A 24934-nucleotide genomic window follows, 5' to 3' on the forward strand; every position below is an offset into this window, starting at 1 on the left:
CCAGTTTCAGGCCTTCATAGATGAAGAGTGCTTAATGGCAAAGGTGGCCCTCTAGGCTGCAGTAGATGCAGCTGACATTGCTTCCTGCTCGCAAGCCACTGGCCTTGTGATGTGCAGGGACTCATGGCTGCAACCCTCTGGTTGCCCCAGGGAGGTCCAAAATACCATGAAGACCTCCATTTCAATGAGGCCAACCTCTTCTGTGAGAAGATGGATGAGTCCCTGCACTTTCTGAAGGACTCATAGTCCACCCTGCAATCCCTGGGAATCCCAGCTCCGAGGCGCAAACCCGAGGTAGCCCTTTTGACCACGGCCTCACACAACCTACCCATCCTACTACGATCATCCATCAAAGATCAATGAAGTGCCAGAGGTCCCAGAGAACCCAATTCTCTGCCACTACAACTTCCTTGTCCCTCTCCCAGCTGCAGGGCAAGGATGTCTTTTGATATGCAGTTTGAGGCCCGCGACCCACCTCCAATGTCAACCACCTCACCTGCCCATCATCTTCAGCTGCTGAAATGCCTGATTTGCTCACCCTTGGGGCAAGATCACCCTGGAGAGTTGGGTACTGGAGATCATCCACCATGGATACTTCAGAGTTTCTCTCCTTTCCACTTCATTGCCCTCCCACCTGAGCCCCGCCGAGGATCCCTCCCATCAACTGATTCTTCAACAGGAAGCCAAAGCCCTGCTCCTCTAGGGTGCAATAGAGGGCCTCCCTCCCCAATACCAAGGAAAAGGCTTCTACTCACCATACGTTCTCATCCTGAAGAAGGGTGATGTGTGGAGACCCATCTTAGTTCTTCACCTGCTACTACATTATCAGGAAGTTAAAGTTCTGAATGATAACACTGGCATCAGTTATTCCCTCCAACAGGAGCTTGGTTCGCAGCTCTTGACATGAAAGACACATACTTCCATGTAGACATCCACCCATCTCATAGGAAATTCCTCCGCTTCACAGTGCGACACCAACATTACTAGTTCCATGTCCTCCCATTCAGCAGCGTGATGACACAAGCATTCACAAAGGTATTCATGGTGGTAGCAGCCCACATGAAACAACAAGGACACACAGTCATCGCATACCTGGATGACTACCTCTTGATGACACAATCGCAGCAAGAAGTTGTCTCCGCAATCCAGTCTCTTTAAAACCTCCTACTCAATGTGCTGAGAGTTCACTGTGATATTCAGCTGACAGTATTTCATCATTTTTAAACATATTAGAAACAATTTGGTTTTTGAAAAAATTCTGATAGTTGAATGCAACATTGTAGGACTCTGATAGCACCACAAAGTGATGAAATAAAAATGACTTATTATGAGGGCCAGGTAATAAAACAAACTGCTGTTCGTTCAGTGATTTGTAACAGCTGGTGCATATAGAATAAACTTGGCTTCACTGAATCAGTCATTGTGAGATTGTAAACTTTAAATCAGATTTAAGTCTTGCAATGTTCTGATAAATGTGTTAATATTTTTACTTAACTTCTCTTGCAGGTGTTTAAAAATATTTTGAAACTAAAAGGCCAATGGCACCTGTTTTTAACTCCTACTATTAGGCTGAAAACAAGAGGTTTTCAAATTTGTTTTTAATTCTGTAGACCACTTAGAGAGGGATCCTTTCTCTACTCAACAATCAATCGCCTCACCATGTGGTTCCAGAATTATTTAATTGTGATCACCAGGAAAAGGTCTGTAGATTACTATAGGTCCATGACCATCATCAGAGAACACCTGTCCTAAATTCATTTCTGCGTAGGTACTTAAACTGCGCTGATCTTCATTTCATCATTTTCATATTCTGTTCACCATATATCTGTGGCTCAATTTCACTATTATGTATTTAATACAGATTTAAAGGAAAAACTTATTGTAAACATACTTGTAGTGGATCACCATTTATTAGATTTCCAATGCTATACACAAGTCTCAATCAGTTGAACATATTTTATTCTGTCACAACAGCTGTTTTGATGATATATGCTCAAAAGGGCCTCATCCAATAAAAGCCAATGGGAGTCCTTCCCACAAGATCTGGATCAGACTCTAAGGGCATTGTTACTGATAGAAAAAGCAAGCTTTTATAAAGGAACGTGGAAACTACCTTCTTCAAAATAATTCAAGCAGGGTTAGTTTGAATCTGTAGATTCTGTAATAATCAAGCCTAGGAGACAAATAAACGGTCAATACAGGAAAGAACTTGTCAAACGCTTATATTTAATGAAAGTCTCTCTTCAATCATCTTCCCAACATTAATTTCAATTAAATACATTTTTAAAAATTTCCATCCCATATTAACTAATGTTTCCACTGTTAATTTATAAATCTCATACAAACTTTTGAACATGTGGTTAGCTGCAATGACATTTATTTAAAATATAAAAAGCAATTCTACATATTTTGTATTCATTTTCTGGCTGTCTTCAATCTGTGTAATCAGGTTATAACTAAGCCATTAAAACCCTAAACAATTCTCATACGTTATACAAATTAAATTGAATTGTAAAGAAAGTATTTTGTGCAGAATATTGTTTTTATTTTACCTCCACTTTGACTAAGGTGACCAAATACAAAACCACTCTAGCTTTTATGTTAAGTGTCCATCTGTTTTGGGTGCTAACCATTAGTTCAAATGTATTCTGTTTTTTAAAAATTCTGGCTGTATTTTACTCAGCATTTACATTTTGCATTTTGTATTTTACTCAGCATTTACATTACAGCATTTTGTAATGAACTACAGTACAAATGGAAGAAAGAGGTAATAAATCTTGCATAAACTGTTAGTTCAAAATTACACAAATAACTAAGCGTATCATTTGTTTTTAAACAGTTGCAAAACCAAAAATACAGGCCCAGCCAACTTTATTTAAATATCATTGGGCTCATTTAATATGAACTGTATGTCATGCTTCATGCATAATTTTCAGTCAGCACACTATTTTGACATTTAGGTGAAGATTGCTGATTGCTGTTGAGATTTTTTTCTTGATTAAATATATTTATTTTTATTGCCAAATCAGCTGTGGTATTTACTACCCTAAGCAATTCTGTTTATCACAGTGAAGGATGGTACAGATTTATATTGCTGCCCATGACTACTCTTCAAAATAGGAATTAAACATCACATGCAAAACAACACTAAAACCTAAATAAGCAATGGTTCCTATATTTCTTTCTGAAGTTTAGCTAATGGTACAAGGATCATCGCTGCTTGGCTTCACTTCCCCTTCCAACAATAAATTCATCACAGCTTTAGTCAAGTAGCTGCATGTTCCTCTTTTTCCCATTGGGGGAGTGTTGTAAAATGAAGTCATGTCATCCTATAAAAACAAAAACAAAAAAGTGTATTTTTCTAACGAAGTGTTGATTGATAAGTATCAAGTTTAACCCTTGATAAAGAGTAAGTTAATTGAAACCATTTTATAGGTGAAAAGTGCAATTCTCATTATTGATTTTGTCAGTCTTTTTGTATGACACACTCATTGTTCAATTAGTTGTCAAACAGGAATTTTAAAATCTAAGATTTTTCTAAAGGTACAATATGTACATGTTCAATTGCTTAAAGACTTTCTTGGAAATCTTAGTGTGTACCTATTCGGGCACAGTTTTGTGAAAGAATATATTACATAATCTGGTCACATAATTTCCTCTTTATTTCCTAATGACAGGTCAATTTCTTCACATTGTTTGCAAAACATATTAGTTAGGTAATCTCTCTTCAAACATTATGGTGGGGCTGGTTTCAACTCCATGACTAAGGTTGTGTTTAAAAATGCAGCTAAAGTATGGGACTTATTCCATTAACCTTAGAAGAAAAAACAAATATTTTCTTCCTAGACTCGCATCACATAAGAGTCCAGGTATTTTAAAAGCTCAATTAGGGATGATATGAAAAATTTGATGACTTACTTATACTTAGGCCATGTTTACATTACAGAGACTATAGCAGCATAGATACAGCACAGTAGCTACGCCTGAGTCATCCCTTAGTGTAGACCAGGGATCTAGGTTGCCACCTTTGGCACATGGCCCGTCAGGGAAATCCGCTGGCAGTCCAGGACTGTTTGTTTATCTGCAGGTTCAGCCGACTGCAGCTCCCACTGGCTCAGTTCGCCATTCTAGGCCAATGGGGACTGCAGGAAGCGGCGACCAGCACATCCCTTGGCCCACGCTGCTTCCTGCAGCCCCCATTGGACTGGAACGGCAAACTGCGGCCAGTGGGAGCTGCAATCAGCCAAATTTGTGGATGCTGCAGGTAAACAAACCGTCCCAGACCGCCACCGGATTTCCTTGATGGGCCGCGTGCCAAAGATTGCCGATCCTTGGTGTAGACACAGCCTTCAGTGACAGAAAGGGTCTTTCCATCACTCTAGGAACACTAGCATCCGGAGTGATGGCAGCTAGGTCGACAGAAGCCTTCTTCTGTTGACCTGGCTACGTCTACACTGGAGGTTAGGTCAGCATAACTATGGCACTCAAGGGTATGGATTTTTACCCCTGACCTTTCTTGCTACATCAACCTCAAATTTAAATGTAAGCCAGGCCTTATTTGTGAGGCTATTGTCTAATATTATACATGAAAGAAGAAGTAATTTTTAAAGGTCCTGATTTAGTAAGGTAGTTAGGAATATTATAAGTACCTTGCTGAATCAAGGCCAGAGTTTGTGAAAAAACCTGAACTAAGGATTTTCTGTATTTTTAGTGTATGTTTTGGGAATGAATGTAAGGCACCTTAATTGTGTGTGAAGCTTTCTGTGCTGGAATAATTATTAATAGGGAAGTATTAATAGAAAAGTACTAAGTAGAGCTGGTCAGGAATTTTTTGATAGAAGGATTTCTCATTGGGAAATGTCGCTTCATCTACACTGGAACTTTTTTGCTGAAACATATTTCTGGTCTGAGAGAGACACCCTCCCCAGCCTAGCTAACAGGCTAGTGGCTAGGGCACTCACTCAGACTGTGGGAGGTGCACAGACTTGAACCTGGGTCTCCCACATCCTGGGTGAATGCCCTAGCTTCTGTGCTATTAGCTAGGCTGGAGTGGGTGTCTCTGTTATGTTTTTTTAATGAAGGTTTCCAAAAGATCTTAGGTTGGTCCTGCTGTGGAACGTGAACATTTTTGAAACGTTGAGAATTTTCATGGGTGGATAAACAGTTTCCCATCCGGGTCTACTAAGTAGTGCGTTCTGGCTTCAAACCACTAATTTATTTTATGTTAACAATTCTTACTCCTAAAACTAAGGAGCTAATTTAATACATTTTCTAAATCTAGGAGCTCTCTTCGTAAACAATCATATAAAGTTCCATTAATTAGTATTTAAGGAAAATGCATTACTTACTAATAACTATTGTTCTTCGAGAGTTGCCTGCGTGCATTCACAAGTTAGGGATTTGGCATCTCTAGTCTTGAGCTGTGGAACTATACAACAAAGCATTTTCCGCTGTGGGGCACTGTAGTGCTCTCCTGCTAAGATGACATCATTGGCTTAATATATATAAGGAGGAACCCACTCCTCATCTTGACCACCTCAGTTCCTTCTCCCTAGCCTACAGATTCCTAAGGCAGAGGGAAAGGTGGTAGGCAGCATGAATGCAGAGGTAGCTCTTGAAGAACAACTGTTATTAGTAAGTAACCTTCATTACTTCCTTAAGGGTCTCTGTGCATTCCTCTGTATGGGAGATTAGCACAGTGCCCCCACTCTCACCATAGACAGTGAAGGGCAAGGAGTTCTAGGGAAAAAACTGTAGCACCACTTTACCAAACAAAGCATTGGATCACTGTGCCACATCCAATTAGTAGTGCTTAGTGAATATATGAACAGAACTCCTTATTCTTTCTTTGCAAATCCCTACAATCGGGATCTGTCTCAGACATGCTACATCGGCAGCTACATAACGCGTCTTTAAACCCAGAGGTACCAGTTCTTTGGCCAATGTATAACAATGCTCAGTACACGTTTTAATTTAACGAGAAAGACTGTTTTCTCAGTGGCAACACATAATCTGTTAGATTTTCTGAAGGGCTTTGTAAGTGTGAAAGAAGATCAATTTTTATGAACTTACTGAGATGCCAGTTACATTTTAAAGATGGTGTCCCTAGCCTCTGCTTGCCAGAAGCTGGGAATGGGCAATGGGATGGATCACTTGATGATTACCTGTTCTGTTCACTCCTTCTGGGGCACCTGGCATTGGTCACAGTCAGAAGACAGGATACTGGGCTAGATGGACCTTTGGTCTGACTCAATATGGCCATTCTTCCGTTGAAATCTAACCAACTTGGTTTGCCAATTGGATAACTTAATAGCCAATATAGAATGGTATCTAATAAGATAACCCCTTTTTACTGAGTCAGGGGAGTATTAGTTTTTTATAGTTTTAAACACTGGATTCTTTTCAGGTCAACTTTTAAATGGAAGAGTATTTCTCAAATCAGAACATTTGCTTATTCTTAACTAAATAACAACTTATTAATTCACCCAGAATCACATCAGTATATAGGCAACGGTTCACCACTCAAGTATAGATACAACCAGTGTTCTAGGTCTATACTACACATCCAGTCGTCTTGCAAGCAGTTACCACATACTAGAATTGGGGCTCAGTAGTTACATCAAGAAACAGTGCAAATCACCAAGATTTCTTATTACATTTACTTACTATCATAAATTCTCAATTCCTAACATTTATCACACTTCCAAGGATGCACTTTTAAGAGTGTGATCACTACTCTTTGACTTGATTGATCAAAAAGGGACACGTTTAGAATAGTAAAAGCATTTACTTAAAGTTATGATTTTCAGTCATATGCCAGTTTGCTTGGACTTACAAAGGAGTTAAAATCTAAAATATGGTTACTTGAGGTCTCACCAGAGAGTGCAGACTACAGTTATTTATGTTAAAGGATAAAAGGGGAAATACAATCTTTGAAATGAAATCTAACCGCTTGTTGTTATCCTTCTTAACTCTGAGATGGGAGAAGAGTCCTTTCCACACAGCTAGTCCAAGTGTCAGTTGCACTCAAGATTCTGCAGCTACTTGATGGGTTCAGTCAACTTTCTTGAGCACTTGGTGACTTCAGCTTTATATACCTTAGTTTTAGGGCTTGATGGAGGGGACCATCCTCTGATTTCTATTGCGTACGTGCCCAGTAAATGCTCAGATTTCAGCTCTTTCAGTTTTTCTGTTGCTTCCATCAGTATCCAGTAAACAACAAGTGGTTAGATTGTTGGATCATATTAAAGAAGTTCTGTATTAAAATCACAAATGAGTTTGATTCCCCAGAGTTTAAATTCCAGGGTATTAATAATTAAGAGGTCTCTTGGTTTTTGGTACTGTTTCTCTCCCTCTATGTGTGAAACTTGCAAGCTGCTAATTGTGTTAGTACATTCTAAGACAGAGTCTATTCTCAAAGCAATACTCTGTAACAACAGAAACAGCACCTAGAGACTCCCTGCCCTTTTGTTGTATTAACAATTGTGATTAAAATAGAGATAGAGGATGTATGTGGATGGATGCTTGGTGTGGATAATAACTGAATGATCAGGGAGGTGCCAGCCTAAGAATCCAGTGTCCATCGGCTGAAGAAGGCGTCAAGTGGAAATAACCAGAGGACCCCCCCGGAGGGCAGACTGGAATCCACCCAACAGCCTCAAGAATGGGAGAACCAAAGAACAAGATAACATCTTGGAGCCGTCAGGAATGTGCTATCTGCTGATTGATTCAGCAACAGCATGATGAAGCAATTCCCATAGACTGGCATAGGAAGAAATTCCTATAAAAATAGACTCTAAAAAGTGAGAACTTTGGGGTCTGATTCTGCAAACCAACTTCCAGGAGCATCAGATGAGCACCTGACAAGGCCCTGTTCCCTCCTCATGTCCAGGCCACCTGGCCAGTGGCTTGGCATGAGCAACTCTAAGGCTGGTAACTATGATAACAACCTTGCAGAACCTGTATGTGTGTGTGTGTGTTTGTATGAATGAATGTGTGAATAAATATGAGATTGAATGGAATGTTATAACTAGAACTAACTGCTTACTATGATTCTTTCTGTATTCACAATAAATGTGGTATTTTGCCTTTTTCCCTTTAATAAGATCCTGCTGGTTTTTATTTTATTGGTATAACAAGATTTCATTTCAAAGACTGTATTCACATCTAGAAGGATATTGATCTGACTCACAAGGCAATCAGATGTGCAGCTTTTAATCTGCAGTGAGATTACTCATGGTATATTTGGTTTACAAGAAAAACAATATACAGTTTAACATGTAGTTTGGATTTCTTGGGTAACAGGCAGTTTGCCTAATTTGACCTTCATTCTTACAGTCAGTCATTTCTATTTGTCTTAACTTGCTGCTTCCCCCCCCACCTCTTGATCCACTCACAATGTGCAACAGGTCACTTTGTATAAGAAAGCAGGGTGTGACTCTTGCTTGATAACTTAGGGTATGTCTATACAGCAACTAGACACCCACGACTGGCCCATGCCAGCTGACTCAGGCTTGTGGGGCTCTGACTGCGAGGCTGTTTTATTGCTGTGTAGTCTTCTGGGCTTGGGCTCCAGTCTGACTCAGAACGTCTACACTGTAATTTTATAGCCCTGTGAGCTCGAGTCGACTGACCCACAGTCTGAGGCAAGCAGTGGCAACAACTAATTAACTATACTATAAGGAACTAACCAAGAACTAACTACAAGAAGATAGGCTAATTAACTCATGTGCACGAGAGGTAGTTCAGTTTTGCTCTCTGCAGTGGTGGTGAAGGAATTGAGATGGTCAGAGGTACTCTTTCCTTATGTAGATGGATCCAATCATGTCATCCTAGCATGAGCACGCTACTGCTCTTCTCCATTAGATAGAACTTTGGTATACAATTCTGTAGTTCACCACTAGAGGCATCAAATTCTGTAAGTGGGAATGTACAGAGGCCATTGCAGAAGAAAGACTTCTATATCATTTTGGAATATCTTCTTTAAAACTATTTAGGGACTGGTGGTTAATTAGAAACCAGTGCTGTTTCCTAAACTATTGATGAAGAAACAGCTCAGTAGGTTATGGCGACCTCCTCTAGAATCAATAATCAATGGGTAAACACTTTAGCTGCAAAACTGAGTTTGTGTTACCACCAAAATGTTCTTGTTGAGGTCAGTTGAAGTTTCTGGGTACTCAGCACTTCTAAATATCTGGGCACTTATTTAGGTGCCTCAGTATGGATTTAGGATCCTAACTTCAGGCTGTTTTTAAAAATCATATCCTGCATCTATTTAGATAACACCACCGCTTACCTTCTTGCTCCCCTACCAAAGAGGAAACATTTCATTGTAAGACACCAACTTTTTCTAAGAATATTCAGGTTATTCCAGCTTTACCAAAACAATCATTCTAACATTCAGTGAGCTAGGACACACTTTATTTCAAGCAACTTTGTGGGCTGGTTGTCTAGCCCTCAAGAAAAGGTCTTGAGTTCTCTGTAGTTACTTGGACATGGCCATGGCCATGTAGTGAGTACTTCTATTTTATCGGGATCAGTACTCACACCCTCTTGGGACACGATGTGACCCACATACTTCACTGAGGTTCTGCAGAACTGGCATTTGTCAATTGAAAGCTTCAACCATAATCCTCCAACCTATCAAGCACTTCAGGAAGTGTTTCTTCATTCTCCTCCAAGGTTCTTCCAAACACAATCAGGTCATCCAAATGAACTAACGCTTGCAGTAAATTCATGTCTCCCACAACTTTCCCCATAAGACACTGAAATGTGGCAGGTGCTCCAGAAATCCTTGTGGCATGCGTTCAAACTGATAAAACCCTAATGGGCAGATGAAGGCTATCTTCTCCTTAACTTCTTCTCCCAGAGGGATCTGGTAGTATCCAATCTGAAGATCCAACACAGAGAACCACTGGCTTCCCAGCAAATGGTCTAAGGCATCTTGGACTCGAGGCATAGTGTACGGGTCAACCACAGTACGGCTGTTTAAGGTACGATAGTCAATACACATCCGGATTTTCTCATTCTTTTTATGGACCACCACAATGGGTGAGGTGTATGGTCTGCGGAACTCTGTAATGATGCCATTCATAGCCAGCTCCTGAAGATGTCGCACATCTTCCATCTCGGAGACAGCAATCCTCCTAGATCTCTCCCTGAGTCATGTAGTCTGATGTTGGGCTCTACTCCTTTTGCACATCCCACATCTCAATCTTGCAGTGAGAACACCTTGGATCTTTCACAAAGTTGCTTCCTCAGGCGATCCTTCCACTCCTCGGACAATGGTGAATCTCCAACGTCAAACTTTGCTGGGTCTATTGTTGGAACTTGAGTTTCACACTGGGGTTTTACAACTAATTCAGGCTCAAAGAGGTCTGCTATGTGTTGTCCTTGCTTCACAAGAACATCACAACTTGTTTCATTAGCAATCAGTATAATTACCCTTTCGTGGGCTTCCGCAGGTAGGGTCATGACTCCACTGGGGACCAGAACTCCTTCAGAGAACTCTCTTTCAACCAGCTGCTCTACCATTGCTATTGCCCTTTTACTGCCTTTCAGCTAGGTACTCATGACAAGCACCTCTTGCTCCATCCTTGCAGGCACTACTCAGGGGGTCATGCCTGTGTATTTCAGTGCCCCAATTGGTAGCTCAGATATCTCCTTTTTAGCACTCTCAATTTTCCTATACGCTTCAGCACAAAGCCTATGGATCATCAGGGTATGCAGGTACTGGTCCCCAGCCCATTGTCTGCAGTAATCCGCAAGTACCTTGAAGAGACTGGAGTTGGTCCCTATCAGCACAGACACATCAGAGGTCCCTTTAGGGTCAAGGCATATTAAGGCAGCTGTGTCTATCTCTTCTCTTACCCCAGCAACCTCCTCTGGGAATTCCAGGTGCACTGTGACATATCCTTGGAAGGGATATTCATCCAGGCTGAGGCCACACAGACCAAGGCCAGTCAGTGGCTGTATAGGCAGATGCCTACGCATCTGTTGGTAGAATGACTGAAATATAATAGTCACTTGAGATCCAGTGTCAAGCACTGCTTTACACTCTGCCCCTTCAATCCTCACTGTGACCTCTGCTCAAGACCTTATCAGTCCTGTGGGGATCCCAGCTGGACAGTCTTTTCTGGGGGAATCTTCAAACCCTGCAGGCCTGGATGGTCCCTGTCCCCAGACCCTCTGGCAGCTACTGGATCTCTCCCAACTGATCCTCAGCTTTCCATACACTAAGGAGGGATTTTCTTCAGTATGGCACTTGGCAGCACTGTGCCCATCCTGACCACATCGGTAGCAGAAGAACTGTCCTTTCCCGCTTCGCCTGGGTGGGATGGTGGCTCTAAATGCTGACTTCTCAATCGCCACAGTTTGAGGCTCCTTATTCCTGGAAGTCTTAGCTCGGTCAATGATGCTTTGCAGCTCAGCTATCCATTCTGTCAGGACCTGCATTTGTTGGGCACGATCCTCTTTGGTGCTCACCATCAGTACACTGGGCGTTTGCAGTGGTGTTGTGCTGGCTGGCTCCAATGTTTGGGCTTCCTAAAACTTGCTGGCAGCCTGCCTTTCTTCCTCCTCTCTGATCTCTTTTATCAGCTGGGAGTAACTTGGGGGATGTTCCTGTCATTCTCTTAGCTGGAGATGAAGTAGAATCGGGTTCTGATACAGAGTTCCTCTTACAATCTGAGCCAGTCTGGTCTGATCCATCTGCTCAGCAGTCACTGCTCCCCTCATGACAGCTCTCTGAAGCAGTCTCTTCAGCCTCTGTATATAGGCTGAAGCCTTTTCACCCCTTTGCTGTCGGGAATTAAGGAACTTACAGTAGCTGTCTTCAGGGCCCTCTACGCTCCCAAAGGTGTGTTCAAGGGCCTCTAGGCAGTCCTTCACACTGACCTCAGGGTCAATGAGCTTCAGGGTGCGAATCACATCTAATGCTGGGCCACCAAGACTCTCTATTAGACATCTTTGCTTTTCTGCATGTGGTATGGCCCACTTTTGCAGCATTTCAGTAGTATGCTCTAACCAGGATTCAAACTCCTCTTCCCCAGCAAATAACCTTAACTTATGACAAGAGTTTGAAGTAGCATGGGACAGCACAACCTTTTCCAGTGTTTGCCCAAGTGCTTTTGCCCCATCATCAGCCAAGGCTGTGGTTCCTGAGCTAGAGGCTGCTGAGTCGGGGCCCAACAAACCTGACATATTAGCCATTATACAAACAGTAGTTTCCTCAACATATAAACACAATTGTTTCCCAATGTAGTGGGTCATTCAACAGGTGCTTGTGAGGGGTACTGACCCAGGAATCCTGGATGAGACCCCCAAAATGTAACCCTTCTGCCCATCAGAGTTAGCAGCAACAAGGGCTGGGTTCAGTATCTAGGAGTTCCATTTCAATAACACAATGCAAAAACCAGCTCGAGCCCCCACCCAGTGACCTGGGACAATTCCATACCACCCCCTGGGTGCCTCTAAGAGGCAATACTTCCCCTCTCGCAAGCACAGAGTCTGAGTGTAGCAAAAGACTTTTAATAAAAGAGGGAAACAATGCCACATTACGTTGGGGAAACACCACGAACAGGATTCATAACACAAACCATGAGCAGAAGACCCACCCCCAAGTAAGTTTGGCAGTGTCCTTTTCCCCTCAGGGTCTTAAGTCCAGCAACCCAACAGTCACCCTTCCCACTGATTCTGTCCTTGGTCAGTGCAGTCCCTAGAGTTCAGAAGTTCATCTGCAGAGTTTACCTCCCAGCCTGGGTTGAAGTGGGGGGAGGTATGGAGGCACCTTACATGCTCCGCTGCTCGGGTGAACAGACAATTGACATACCCCTCCATGGGGTTTTACTGCAGTCTTCACCGCCAGCTGTGCCTCTCTGCTAGCCGTCCTGCTAGCCGCTCACCAATATGTCTTCAGGCTCCCTGCCCACTTAACAGCTCTCAGTGATTTCTCAGTAACTTCAGCTCTTTAGTGATTTCAGGTGTTAGTAGGGGAGCCTCAGTGCTGGTGCACTCAGAACCACTAGTCCAAAGTAGGTCTAATGCTTAGACCTAAGTATCAGTAATTTCAGCTCCGCAGCATGTAACAAGACTCCTAATGAAGTCAAAATTAGCTCTGTTATTACACAGTGGAGAGAGGAAGGGTCAAAGTGGTGTTGAGGGCCCTCAGAAGGAGCCCACACTCCGAGGTACAAATACCTGTCCCCATCCTCTCTCAGTTCACTAGGCTTTGGAACCCATGTCCCTTGCCTAGCGAGTGCTACTTATAAAATGCCAAGTACAGTTCAACTGTCCTTGATTCACATAACCAGGATAACAACAATTCTGCCCCAATCACAAAGAGACTGGGGATTCCACAGCATCCAAAGTGACCATTTGGGTGAGCAGTCCCATCATGCTGGGGGTGGGGGGCTGTGCCCAGGCAAATGAGATCAACCCCTGAAATCCTTTTCCACAGCTCACCACCAGATGTCAGGGTAGAGCTCATTCTGACTCTGCTTACACTTAAATAGAATTAAATTTCATGGATTCCATTTGGGAGTTCTGTATGTCTGTTTTATTTTCAGCCTCACACATTTACAATTTGTTACCAAATTTTGTCTTTGATTGACAAGAACTCTAAATTTTACATGAAGTGAATATTTTACTCACTTGCTTTTCAACTCCCTTTAGCCTGGTCTCATCTTTCTGGAAATAATGAAATGCTTCTTTCACCAGTTTGTCCAAATCCACTTTATCCTGAAACTCTAACTCAGGGTTTCTCTCCAAAATAAGAGATACAACCATTAACAACTAGAATAGAAAAAAAATAAACAAACACCTTTAATTTTAGGCCAGTTTGAAATCAGGTTACGTAAAAGATGACGTTGTAAACACAGGCTCATGCTTGAATCAAGCCATAAAGTGATTCGTGAAGAAACATCTTCATTATGGCAGTGTAAACAGATAATTTTTGAATTTCTATATATTGAAAAGGCAGAATTTTACGTAAAAATGTATGTTTGAAATTGATGAAGTAGGTAGAACAGTCAAAAGATCATTACAGTAATCTGAGCAAATAACCAACACAAGGGAATAGATAAAGGCTTAGCTGTAGGCAAGGGCAAGCATTTGTATAATCAGACACATTAAACAACTGAAATCTAGATGTCTTATCAATGGAATATGTATAAGCAACAAACAACAAATTTAAGTCAAAGGATCCTGAATTACTTGCTGTTATAGCTGCATTTAAAATGGGAATAACTGACTTGCATGACTGTTTTGCAGGCCTTAAGGGTGTGACAAGCAATTGGTGGTGGAGTGCATATTGATCATTTGTGTCCTTGGGGACTCCAGGCCATATCTTTCAGCTGCAGGTTGAGATGTTGTACTCAACATGCCAGTAGTTGTTGGGCATGATCAAAATAGTTTTGAACTCCTGAGTGCCAGGGAATATCCAGGGACAGATTCATAGTTGCAGGCAAGAAATACTAGTGGCTGCACAGAGGCCAAATACTCTGGCAGCTATTGAAGGGAGAACTGCCCCCTGGTTTGCTCAGACAGCATGCCCAGGGCTTGGTTCTAGGGGTAAAAGTGCATAACAGGATGGCAGGACTCTATTGCCTCACTTTGTTAGCTGGTGGAGGTAGCTGGTGGTTAAATACTGTTGATTCATTGGGCAAGTGTGGCTCTTTGGACTGCCCAACAGAGATGGGAGGGAGGAGTCGTCATCTGGCAGGTGGAACTGGTGTTTAGAACAGTTGGGTTCTGAAGAAAGGATCCCATGGCTTAAGCTGGGGGCTGCAAATAGTGCTATTTTGGAATTAGCTTTTTGTTTAAAAGTCTGCCGCTCCCCTGGCCCAGTATTATTAACGCTATGGCTACTGTTTGCTTTGTTTGGTGCAGTGTGGGGACCCCAACATCCTGAAATGCATTATCCAAATACATTAATGTGAACCTGCTTAATATAAAACACAAAAATCTGTGGAGACAGTGTCCTAAAAACTGCCATAGTAGTTTGGATCTGCAGGTGCTTATCTGTGATTTTAAGCCATTCCCGTTAATTCAATTCTCTGTGGGGTTCAGTTACTCTCTCTCAAAATTGTTACGAACAAGTCACATATATAAAACTTCTCTTACTCATATGATACTGACCTCTACAATAATTTGTCTGTATTCAGGCTGGTCAATATTTTGCAACATGTCTTCAACCAGAAGGGAAAAATTCATCTCATACATAGTCATATCAGATAGTGTTGGTTGCTGAAAAAGAAATAAAACAAATAATAAAATGCTGCATATATTTTAACCATTTGATTTCAATAAAAATAATTCTAATAGAACTGGTTGGATTATTTGTTGTGGATTATTAATCCAACATTAACAATTTGGGTTCTGTTGGATCAAAGGAGAAGCAAATTTCTAGTCAATGATAAAGGCAGTCTGTTAGGAGTCTAGTCTGAGATTTATTTTCCCCTTCAGAATATTAAAATATTTTCACTGCAGTTACAAGCAAATAGTAAACTCAAAGCTTCTTATATGTAAAGTCTTCTTCCAGCACCATATGTCCAATATGTTATTTTACACCTGGAATCCTTTGTTAGCTGTAGCAAACATTCCATGAAAAGAGAAGAAAAAGACAATGGCAATGCATTCAGTAATTTAAAAACCAATGTGCAACTCTCTAAATATTTTCTTTTTACCTGTGGTAAATATTTTTCTGCTACTATTACACCATTGGGGGTTCTCTCCAAGATTTGCCACACCCTGTCATAGAAACCATGGGGAGTTCGATTCAGAGAACCATCTATTTGACGTCTATTAAGCCAACATCTGTGGACAAAACAAAATGACTGAAGGGCTTGAAAAACCAATCTGTTTCAGATTCAAAACAAAGCTTTCTTTGTGGTTTAAATAAGCCATTAGGGTAAGCAATAACAGTAAATATCCATCAATGATACACACACAGTGTGTGTTGCATTTCCTGTTAAATATTTTAAATGGAAATAAAAATAGACCCTAAAGAGAACAAAAGCAAGATGATTTAGAGTCTGGAATGTTATCTTATTAACTGGTCTAACAAATTTAACACTTAAATTGATTTAACACAGAACAGGACATAGGCCAAATTAAACTCTGCTGTAACTTCACCGAAGTCAATCAAGTTACCAGGCACTAGGGAAGAATTTGACAGAACACCTATAATACATAAGAAAACATATATATGTTTAGGGAAAGCAAATTTGCCATTTAATTTACCGGAGATACAATTTGTCAGGCACATGTGTATGGCACCAAAATGTATACACGTTGCATAAAGAAGAAACCATGATCCATGCTAATACAACTACAGTATAAATTTTCCTTTATTATCCCCTCTACTGCATGTAATACAATTTACGGTGCCAGTACAGCTTCCATATTAAACCCTGCAATTCCAAATTAGACTGCAAAAAGTGTACTAAGTTGAAGAGACATTTTTGCACGTTTTAATTTAAAAAAAATTGAAGTTGGTAAGCTGAAATTTTGTTGGTGCTTCATCCCAAATGTCCAGTGCTTTACAGCATTTGTAATTTTAAAGAAATTAAGAAACCTACATTTATGAAGTTGATTCTACAGTTAATTTAACAAAAAATCATAAGGGTTTAGTACACTAGTGTAATACAGTATTGCCAACCACAAACATTGAAAAATCATGAGTCAGATCCCCCAGAATTATGAGATGAGCTTAATCATGAGATTTTAAAGGATAATAAATTTTGGATTCTGTTTATTTGTCATTCAGTTTTTGAGCCTTTAGTGGATCATATCTTCAAACTTTTCTTTGCAATTATAAAGGACTACAAATTTACGTTTCTTTTTAAAAGAAAGGTGAGATTATTACAAAAAAACATGACTCCCAGGGCTGGGGCTTTAAGAAAGACAAACACAAAGACTAGCAACAAAACTGTGAGAACTGGTAATGGTTGTAATGAGTAAATTCAGTTTATAAAATTAGTCTATGGTAGCAATATTTCATAGTTAGTTTATAATATTTCTATTTAAGTATTTATTTAAAAAAATTCTTTCCTAGCAGCAGTATAGTCTTCAGAGGTCTTCTCTTCGAAGGAGAAAATCTTTTCCCATGCAGCAGGAGTTTGTACAAGCTCTCTGTATTGAACTGAGAGAGCTTTCCTGAGAAACCAAACTAAATTCTGAGGGTAAGTGCTGTTTTCCTCAGTTATTTTAATATTAAGAAAAAGGAGTGCAGAAGAAAATGAATAGTGGACCAGGTGCCTCATTTCATACTTTATCTCTCAGCTCAAAGATATAGCTGTTTTATTAAAAATTAACAAGTCTTTTTTAGGAGAGCAGTATGTCTAACCTGTATGCATGCACCAGACATTGGCGGCAGAGAAGTCAGAAAACTAAATGTTATGAATTATTTGTATAGGTAACCAATTTGTATAGGTAACCTAAATTTTAATTAGTGCTGTGCTGAATAGTTTTCTATAATTGAACGAGCTGGTCCTGTTACTCTTAGAAAATTTATTACACCCTTACACTCCCACCTTATAACATTTTGAGTGTTTGAACAGAGTAACAGAATAGCCACCAGTTTCGGTTACCTTTATTCTCTGTGAAGAACAAAAGAGATATCTGTATTATTACTACGAATATCATATATACACCTCTGTTTATTTGATTACTGTGATGCCAGTAGCTACCTGGGATCAAAGAGTTTATTTAATTCTGGGTGGTTATACAGATCTGCAGGAAGGCAGGCAGTGGCTTTAGAGATAATCCTAGTCACGAGAACTTAAGGGAACAAGCCCTGTGAAGTCTCCCTCCAGGCATGCTGGAGCTTCAGGCGGAAGTCGGGCACAAAAGACTTTTTGAACTGTTAAATTCATGTATAAGAAGGGTTGCACTCAGAGATTTGGTATGTGAAAAGGGTCACCAGTACAAAAGTCTGAGAACCCCTGGTGTGGACGATGATGTATACAGTGACCGAAGAAACAACCAAATGCCATTAAGAGTTCCCTGAATCAGCAGAGTCTAGAGGAGGAAAAGCTGCAGCTAGAAAAAAAGAAACTGGAGCTGGCCCAGTGCCAGCACGAGTAGAAACAGCACCACCGTGAGCAGGGTGTGAGAAAGAAGCTATGAAGATATGAATTGGACCTGAAGCTACAGCACAGTCAGTGCCTATCAATTTGGTAAGTGGGGACAGAGACTGAACACCAGCCTTAGGAGGCAGCATAGATTTTAAATGGTTACCTTGCTACAGGTATGGGAATGACATAGATGTATTTCTATATGCTTTGGAGGTGAACTGTGAAGTGAATGTATGGTATCTATCTCCTTTACTGACAGGGAAGACTGTCACCCATGGCCCAGAAGGACTATAGAAATTATGAGCCACGTAAGCAAGCCTTATTGCAAAAATTTAAACTAACACACAGCCTGTAAGAGGAAATTTGTAACCTCGGTCTCCCACATCAATTTGTGACCAGCATGGAGATAATGCCCTCAGCTTCTATCCTGCTCATTTGTGATGCACCAACTAAAAATGATCTCTCTGGCAGCTAATAAAAACCAGTGCTACAGCCTTAAAGCAGATGGTACATGTCAGACAATGTACCTGAGCTTGAGGATGGTGAGGAGACAGGGGATTTAAACAAGGAATAATTACAGCTCAGTAGGAGATCAACAAGCAGTCAATAAACCCTGCTCTGACTGGTGAAAACTCCTTAAGTAACTAGTCTTGGGATGTTGTTTGGTTCCTAGTGTCAGGCTAGGTGAGGAAAATCCTACACATCGAATGTCTACGGTATCAAATATTACTTTATTGTAAAGTTTCACACAAGGATTATGGGGCAATAGGGCAGAATTTTAGACGTAAAAGAAAATCAGAAAAATTGCAGACAGCTAAAAGAACAAACAAATCAATGTGTGTCTTCACTACCTCTGTATACATAATTAAGGCTATGTTTTAGCCACAGGTATTTTTAGTAAAAGTCATGGACAGATCATGGGCAGTAAACAAAAATTCACAGTTCGTGACCTGTCCATGACTTCTACTATATACCCCTGACTAAATCTTGGGACCAGATTTGTGCTAGGGGGGAGCAGCCCAGGACCTCCCCCACTCCCGCCAGTGTTGCAGGGTGGGGGGCAGTGGTGCGCAGCCCTGGACCCCTGCAGGTGTTGGGGGGTTGGTGGGGCTGGCAGGCTCCCTACCCGGCTCCCCAGAAGTAGCGATATGTCCCTCCCTCAGCTCCTAGCTCCGCGTGCTGCCCTCGCCCCAAGCGCTGGCTCCGCAGTTCCAATTGGCTGGGTACTGTATCCAATGGGAGATGCGGGGGCGATGCCTTTGGGCAGAGGCAGCGCACAGAGCTAAGAGCTGATGGAGGGACATGTTGCCACCTCTGGGGAGCCCCCCAAGGTAAGCGCTGCCCAGAGCCCTCACCCCCTCCCACGCCCCAACCTCCTCCCATATGTACCCAAACTTCTGCTGCTGCTCCTGGGGGATGACGGGGTGCGGTGGCCCGAGACTGCCTCAGCAGCAGCTGGTACAGCTGCCCGAGCTGCTCAGGCGGCCCCCGGGCCTGCCACACCAGCCGCTGCAGAAGTCATGGAGGTCCCAGAAAGTCACGGAATCCCTGAATTCCATGACCTCCGTGACTGTCTCACAGCCTTATACATAATGTATGACTGAAACATTATTGATTGCAGATACCTAGTGATTTAAGATGCATACAAATTATTTCAGAAACACAAAGATTATGCAATCAATCTATTACGAATAGCAGCATGAGATACAAACTCAGATCTCATTACCTCCCTTGCTGCTGTGGCTGAAGAATATCCAACAGAAGCTGCTTCACTTCACTAGGCGACAGCCGGTATAAATCCATGGGTGGCATATCCCCAGCACGGATTTTTAGTTCATACTTCATAGCATGGATAATCCATCTGAAATATAAAAAGGAAAATATTTATTTATAGGACATTACAAAAACACATACCTTTTGAAATGTATGAAACAGAACTTTTTAACAACATAGTTCTCCTCTACCTGGCCAGATAGCTGGAGAAAAAACATCATGTGGTTCCTTTTGAGTTTAACTATATATGTTTATATAGGATTCTGAATTACAGAACATATGCTTTTTACTAGAAGACAAGAAAAGTGCACTTTCCTAAAACAAAATGGTCTGATACAATACCCCTACAGAACCCAGAAAGATCATTTTTATGTAACTTGGGCTGCCAAGAGATGCATCAATAACTAGGTCAACAAGATGCTATTATACCAATTTTACTTTGTGATGGAGTTTGTTCAGATTCCCACAGTGTATTTTATCCAAACTGAAAGTAGTACTGAAACAGTTTTAGGAGATGGGTTGTAAAATAATATTGTTGTACATGTGCCATTTACATGGAAAATATGCTTGCCCCATGAATTTCCTCTTATATCACTGACCTTTACTGAAAAAGCATTACCTGTCCTCAGATATTAAAAAAGTCAGTTAATATTTAAAATTATTTTGCTGTTGTGATTTAATTAAAATAATTATGGAATCAATCATATTTTTCTGTTCAACATTCAGCCTTAGGTCTTAGGGATGCAGAATTTGCAAACCATTAGAAAGGAGATGGAAAATGGTTTATTTTATATCTTACAGAGACAATTAAGTCCTACAGTCTTTAACTGAATAATGAATATGAAAAGACACTGTATTGCTAGGTCAATTTGGGAAGTAGGATTACTCAGCTACCCTGTTTTCTTACTAAGCACAGTTCCTTCAGCACACAGTGGTATTTGCTGTCACTAGTTAAAATAAATTTGACTAGCTCTGGCCCTCTAGGGCAGGCATCCTGTAACATTACACTCAATAAAAGTAGTTTTAGGGCTTAGAGTCTCTGTCCAGTCACGATAGTGAAGGAATGAAGAGAGAATGAAATACACAAGTCTATTTCTAGCAAGTATTTCTTAGGGATTCACCTTTCACCATTGTATTCAACTTTCATACATACTTTGTTTAGAATACAACACATCCTCAAATTATTTAATGGTACCCAGTCTATTTATATAAACACATTTACAAGTCTTAAAACTTTGTAATTTCACAGATAAGAGTATCTATCTGTGATATTTCTGTGATGCCAGCAAGACTCCTACACCTGGACATATATTCTACATTGCTTTGCAGTGTAGAGCCTGATTAGGAGTCAAGAAATGGCCCAGAACAGGGAGAATAAATATGAATCAACAGGCAATGTAGGAATAACAGGCTATATAGTCTCTTCTTGGAAGAGAATTCACCGTGGTAAAGGAGAACAAATTGACAAGAGATTAAAAAGTTGTATCTGGAAACCTCCCAAACTAGTCCACTTTGTTCAGATATAACCAGATTATAACCTCCTGACTCTCACTGATCAGCAGTTAATCACAAAGGTAGTCCCACTGATTTAAACTATGACTACTCATATCTATTTATTTAAAGGAAAGACAGGATAGCACATGATATCTGGTACTGAACACACTATTTAAGGTGTGCCTGTTATCCCTAATGATTTTGCATATTATCCTTCTCCATAAAAAACAGAGAAGGCTGGTATCCATAGTCACAAAAAAGGGGAAAATGGAAGAGTTGGTGTTTAAAATGCACTGTACTGTATAGGCATAGCTGAAAAAAGTGAGTTTCACCATACAGACACTGCTATCAATATTAGCTGCCATTTAAAAGAACCTGTATACAGTGTTGGTCTCAGCATATTAGAGAGACAAGATGGTTGAGGTAATAGCTTTTATTGGACCAGGGCCGGCTCTACCGTTTTTGCTATCCCAAGCAGCGTGCCGAATTGCCGCCGCCGTGAGTGGCTGAAAAGACAGAAGCTACCGCCAAATTGCCGCCGCAGGCGGCTGAAGAGAGAGGCTGCCGCAGAATTGCTGCCACCGAGGAAACGCTGTAATGGCACACGGACTGCTGCCCCTTGCAGATCGCCGCCCCAAGCACCTGCTTGGAATGCTGGTGCCTGGGGCTGGCCCTGTATTGGACCAAGTTCTGCTGGTGAGACAGACAAGCTAACGAGCTTACACTGAGCTCTTTCTCAGGTCTGGGCAAGACCTTTGTGTAAGCTCGAAAGCATCTCTCCCACCAGCAGAAGTTGATCCCTTGCCTACCTTGTCTCTCTTTTAGAAGAACTGTCATAAAAAGCATAAAATGTTAAAAGCAAATTATATTTGGATTGTTTAATGGAATATTAAAACTGCTTATAAAAATTGGCATGTTTCCATTACAATACAGTATAAATTAGAATGATATTATTTGCTCACTGGAACTCATCTGGACTGAGTCACCTGTCTTCTACTTTACAGATTGAACACAAAATAAGAGCTTGTGTTTACTGTTTAGTTAGCCTCAACTTAATTGACATCTGACATCTTTCAGATATGTTCTTGAAAAGGCATTGCTGGCCCTGTATTCAAGAATGTAACTAATCAGTAAAATGGCACTTTTACACCATCAGTAGAGCATCACAATGTATTTTGATACATCACTGTTTATTGTTCATGCCTTTTTTAAATTAACTTTTTTTTAAATCATTATATAATGTGGTACTCAGATTTTATTAAATTTGGATGACTGTATCACTTTTTCTTTCTCTATAAGAAACTTAATATCAAGACTTCACTGAAACTTGGAAGCTATGTTTGGGTCTGGCACAAATGAAATGCCTCAAAATTCCTGTGTCATACATATGCCGTTTTAATTTAAAAGTGTTTTCTATGAAAGGCTAAAAACTTGAGCAATGCCCTTCAGAATACAATTTTCCAGGCCTTACATATAAAGTAACAAAAGAGCAACCTCCTTCAAGTTAGTTCTGATATCCATACCTACATACATAAACAGGACAATATATAAAACAAGTATCCAAGATTTTGCACTTAGTGGAATGTCTCTCAATAAATAAATAAATAAATAAATAAAGGTTTTTTCCCCCTCTACTAGGTGTAAGATTTCATTACAGAGAAATTTAAGTTATAGTTACTAAAAATATAAAAGACAGATACTAGACTTATAACCTAACAATTAAGTCTGATTTTTCATATGCTCATACATTCAGTCAGGCTGAGACAGATGTTGTTTATTTCAGCCAATAATTGAACGTGAAGCAAAGAGACATACTTTTAATGGTGCCCACCTTTTGATATGTAGCTCTGATATTCCATTTGTGTATGCCTTTGTATTGTTATATTTAAGAGGAATGCTATTTGAAGAGAAATATTGTTTTAGTTCTCTCAGAGTTTCCATGTTTGTAGCAGGGAATTGGAAAGGAAACTGCTTATAATTTCCCAATTCTCTGGCTGTTTCTGTGCCAGCAATAAGCTGCTGTACACTCCACCATCTGACAATTATTCCCAAGGGACCACTTGCTAACTTGTGACTGATAAGTGTGCAGGGCATCCTGACCCAGGCCCATTCCCCACACCAGTCATAAGCCTTATGCTGGGCCTGAAGGAGGGCGTAGTATAGGAGCTACCTATATGCCTGCTGGGGACCCTCCTACATGGGGGGGAACCCTAGTTTGGAAATTGTAGCTGTTTTCCACTCCCCTCTATACCCCCAGAATAGTGCAAAAGAAGTAGAACAAGACTGAGAATCTGTACATAATGCCTACTCATACATTGGGCAAAGATGGGCTCATAGTACATGAGCTGCGTGTTACCACCTTCAACAAATGATTAGCAGATGGGTATACTGGACTTTTTAAAAAAAAACAAACTTGCAGTCTCAAACTCCCAGCCTCCCCCAGTAGTCAAAATTACAAGTTATTAATTCAAATAAACTCAAGACAAACTCACTCATGTTTGCCTCTGTTTTAAGAGTGATTCCACAGTACAAATTGAAAAGCTTTGCGGTCTCCATTTAAAACCCTAAATTATTCACACAGTTTCTGTGTATGCATGTAGACTGAATCACTGTTTATAAAACTTTTGAATGAGTCCCCACTTCAGGAAAACGAAACCATTTACATGCCCCAACCCTGCAACTCCACCATGTACTGCTGAGGTAGATCTTCAAAATAGGATACATCATGTTCTTTCTTACATGCTTTGATGAGCTATGATATAGTTAATGTTGACACTTAAAATTTCATCATTGACACCTAACTTAAAGCCCATTCCAATGACAATACACACCTCAAAGCTATTGTTTCAGACTCTACAAACTCATACAGATGTCACTGCATTGCATCAGTTACATTGACTTCATGTTCTGAAAGTTCTCTCTGCAACTATAACTAGAGACTTTTTAAACAAATGAATTCTGAAACTCTAGAAAACAAATGAGAGATATATCCATGTCTCCACACCGAGGGTAGTCCTTTAGGCATGCCTCATCTTACGGGAAACACTGACTTCAATAATACAAGTGCACTTTCAGATATTTTGTTCAGAATATAAAGTCATTCATTCCTCCTTCACTTTCCTGCCAAGTCCTGAGTAGCACCCTGACACCATAGATGTCAGTAACCAGGAACATTTTCCTGATTCCCTTTTGTGCTAGTTATGTCATCAAGTGTGGCAAGGGACTCAAAGTCAGGACGTATGGCAGGATAAGTCATTTTCAACTATAAAAAAATATATTGACTTTTAAAGACTAACAAATACATGTCTGTTGGTGATTTAGGATGTTCCACAAAGTTTTTGAATAAAGATTTGAAGCTTATCTTTAAAAATCACCATGCAACCAAGGGTTTGATATTTTGAGTTAATGAGAGAGATGTGCCCCATTTCTCAGTGTGTGGTGAAAGACAGAAACAGGTGTCACCCACATGAAAGGAAGCTGTATTCTACAAGAGATATATTATCAATGAAAACATGGTAATTTGAAGGTTTGTGTACTGCACTTGGATAATAATGATTCAGACAGCCATATGATATGATGATTAATGGATAGTA

At 40.6% G+C, this 24934-nt stretch overlaps 1 protein-coding gene across 4 annotated transcripts in view; it reads right to left on the reverse strand.

Annotated features, from left to right (window-relative positions):
• Positions 1–2206: 2206 nt before the first annotated feature.
• Positions 2207–24934, reverse strand: part of PHKB (phosphorylase kinase regulatory subunit beta) — a 216756-nt gene continuing 194028 nt past the window's right edge. For all 4 annotated transcript variants that reach the window (XM_048816935.2, XM_048816937.2, XM_048816934.2 and 1 more), the window contains 5 exons: positions 19801–19935; positions 15684–15813; positions 15136–15243; positions 13651–13791; positions 2207–3329 (listed from right to left, as the gene is read on the reverse strand). In XM_048816935.2, coding sequence (XP_048672892.1) covers positions 3192–3329; positions 13651–13791; positions 15136–15243; positions 15684–15813; positions 19801–19935 — 652 coding nt within the window. In that variant the 3' untranslated portion in view covers positions 2207–3191. The remainder of the gene's footprint in view (positions 3330–13650; positions 13792–15135; positions 15244–15683; positions 15814–19800; positions 19936–24934) is intronic.

Source organism: Caretta caretta, chromosome 12, assembly GCF_965140235.1.
Source record: "Caretta caretta isolate rCarCar2 chromosome 12, rCarCar1.hap1, whole genome shotgun sequence".
NCBI classification, from domain to species: domain Eukaryota; kingdom Metazoa; phylum Chordata; order Testudines; family Cheloniidae; genus Caretta; species Caretta caretta.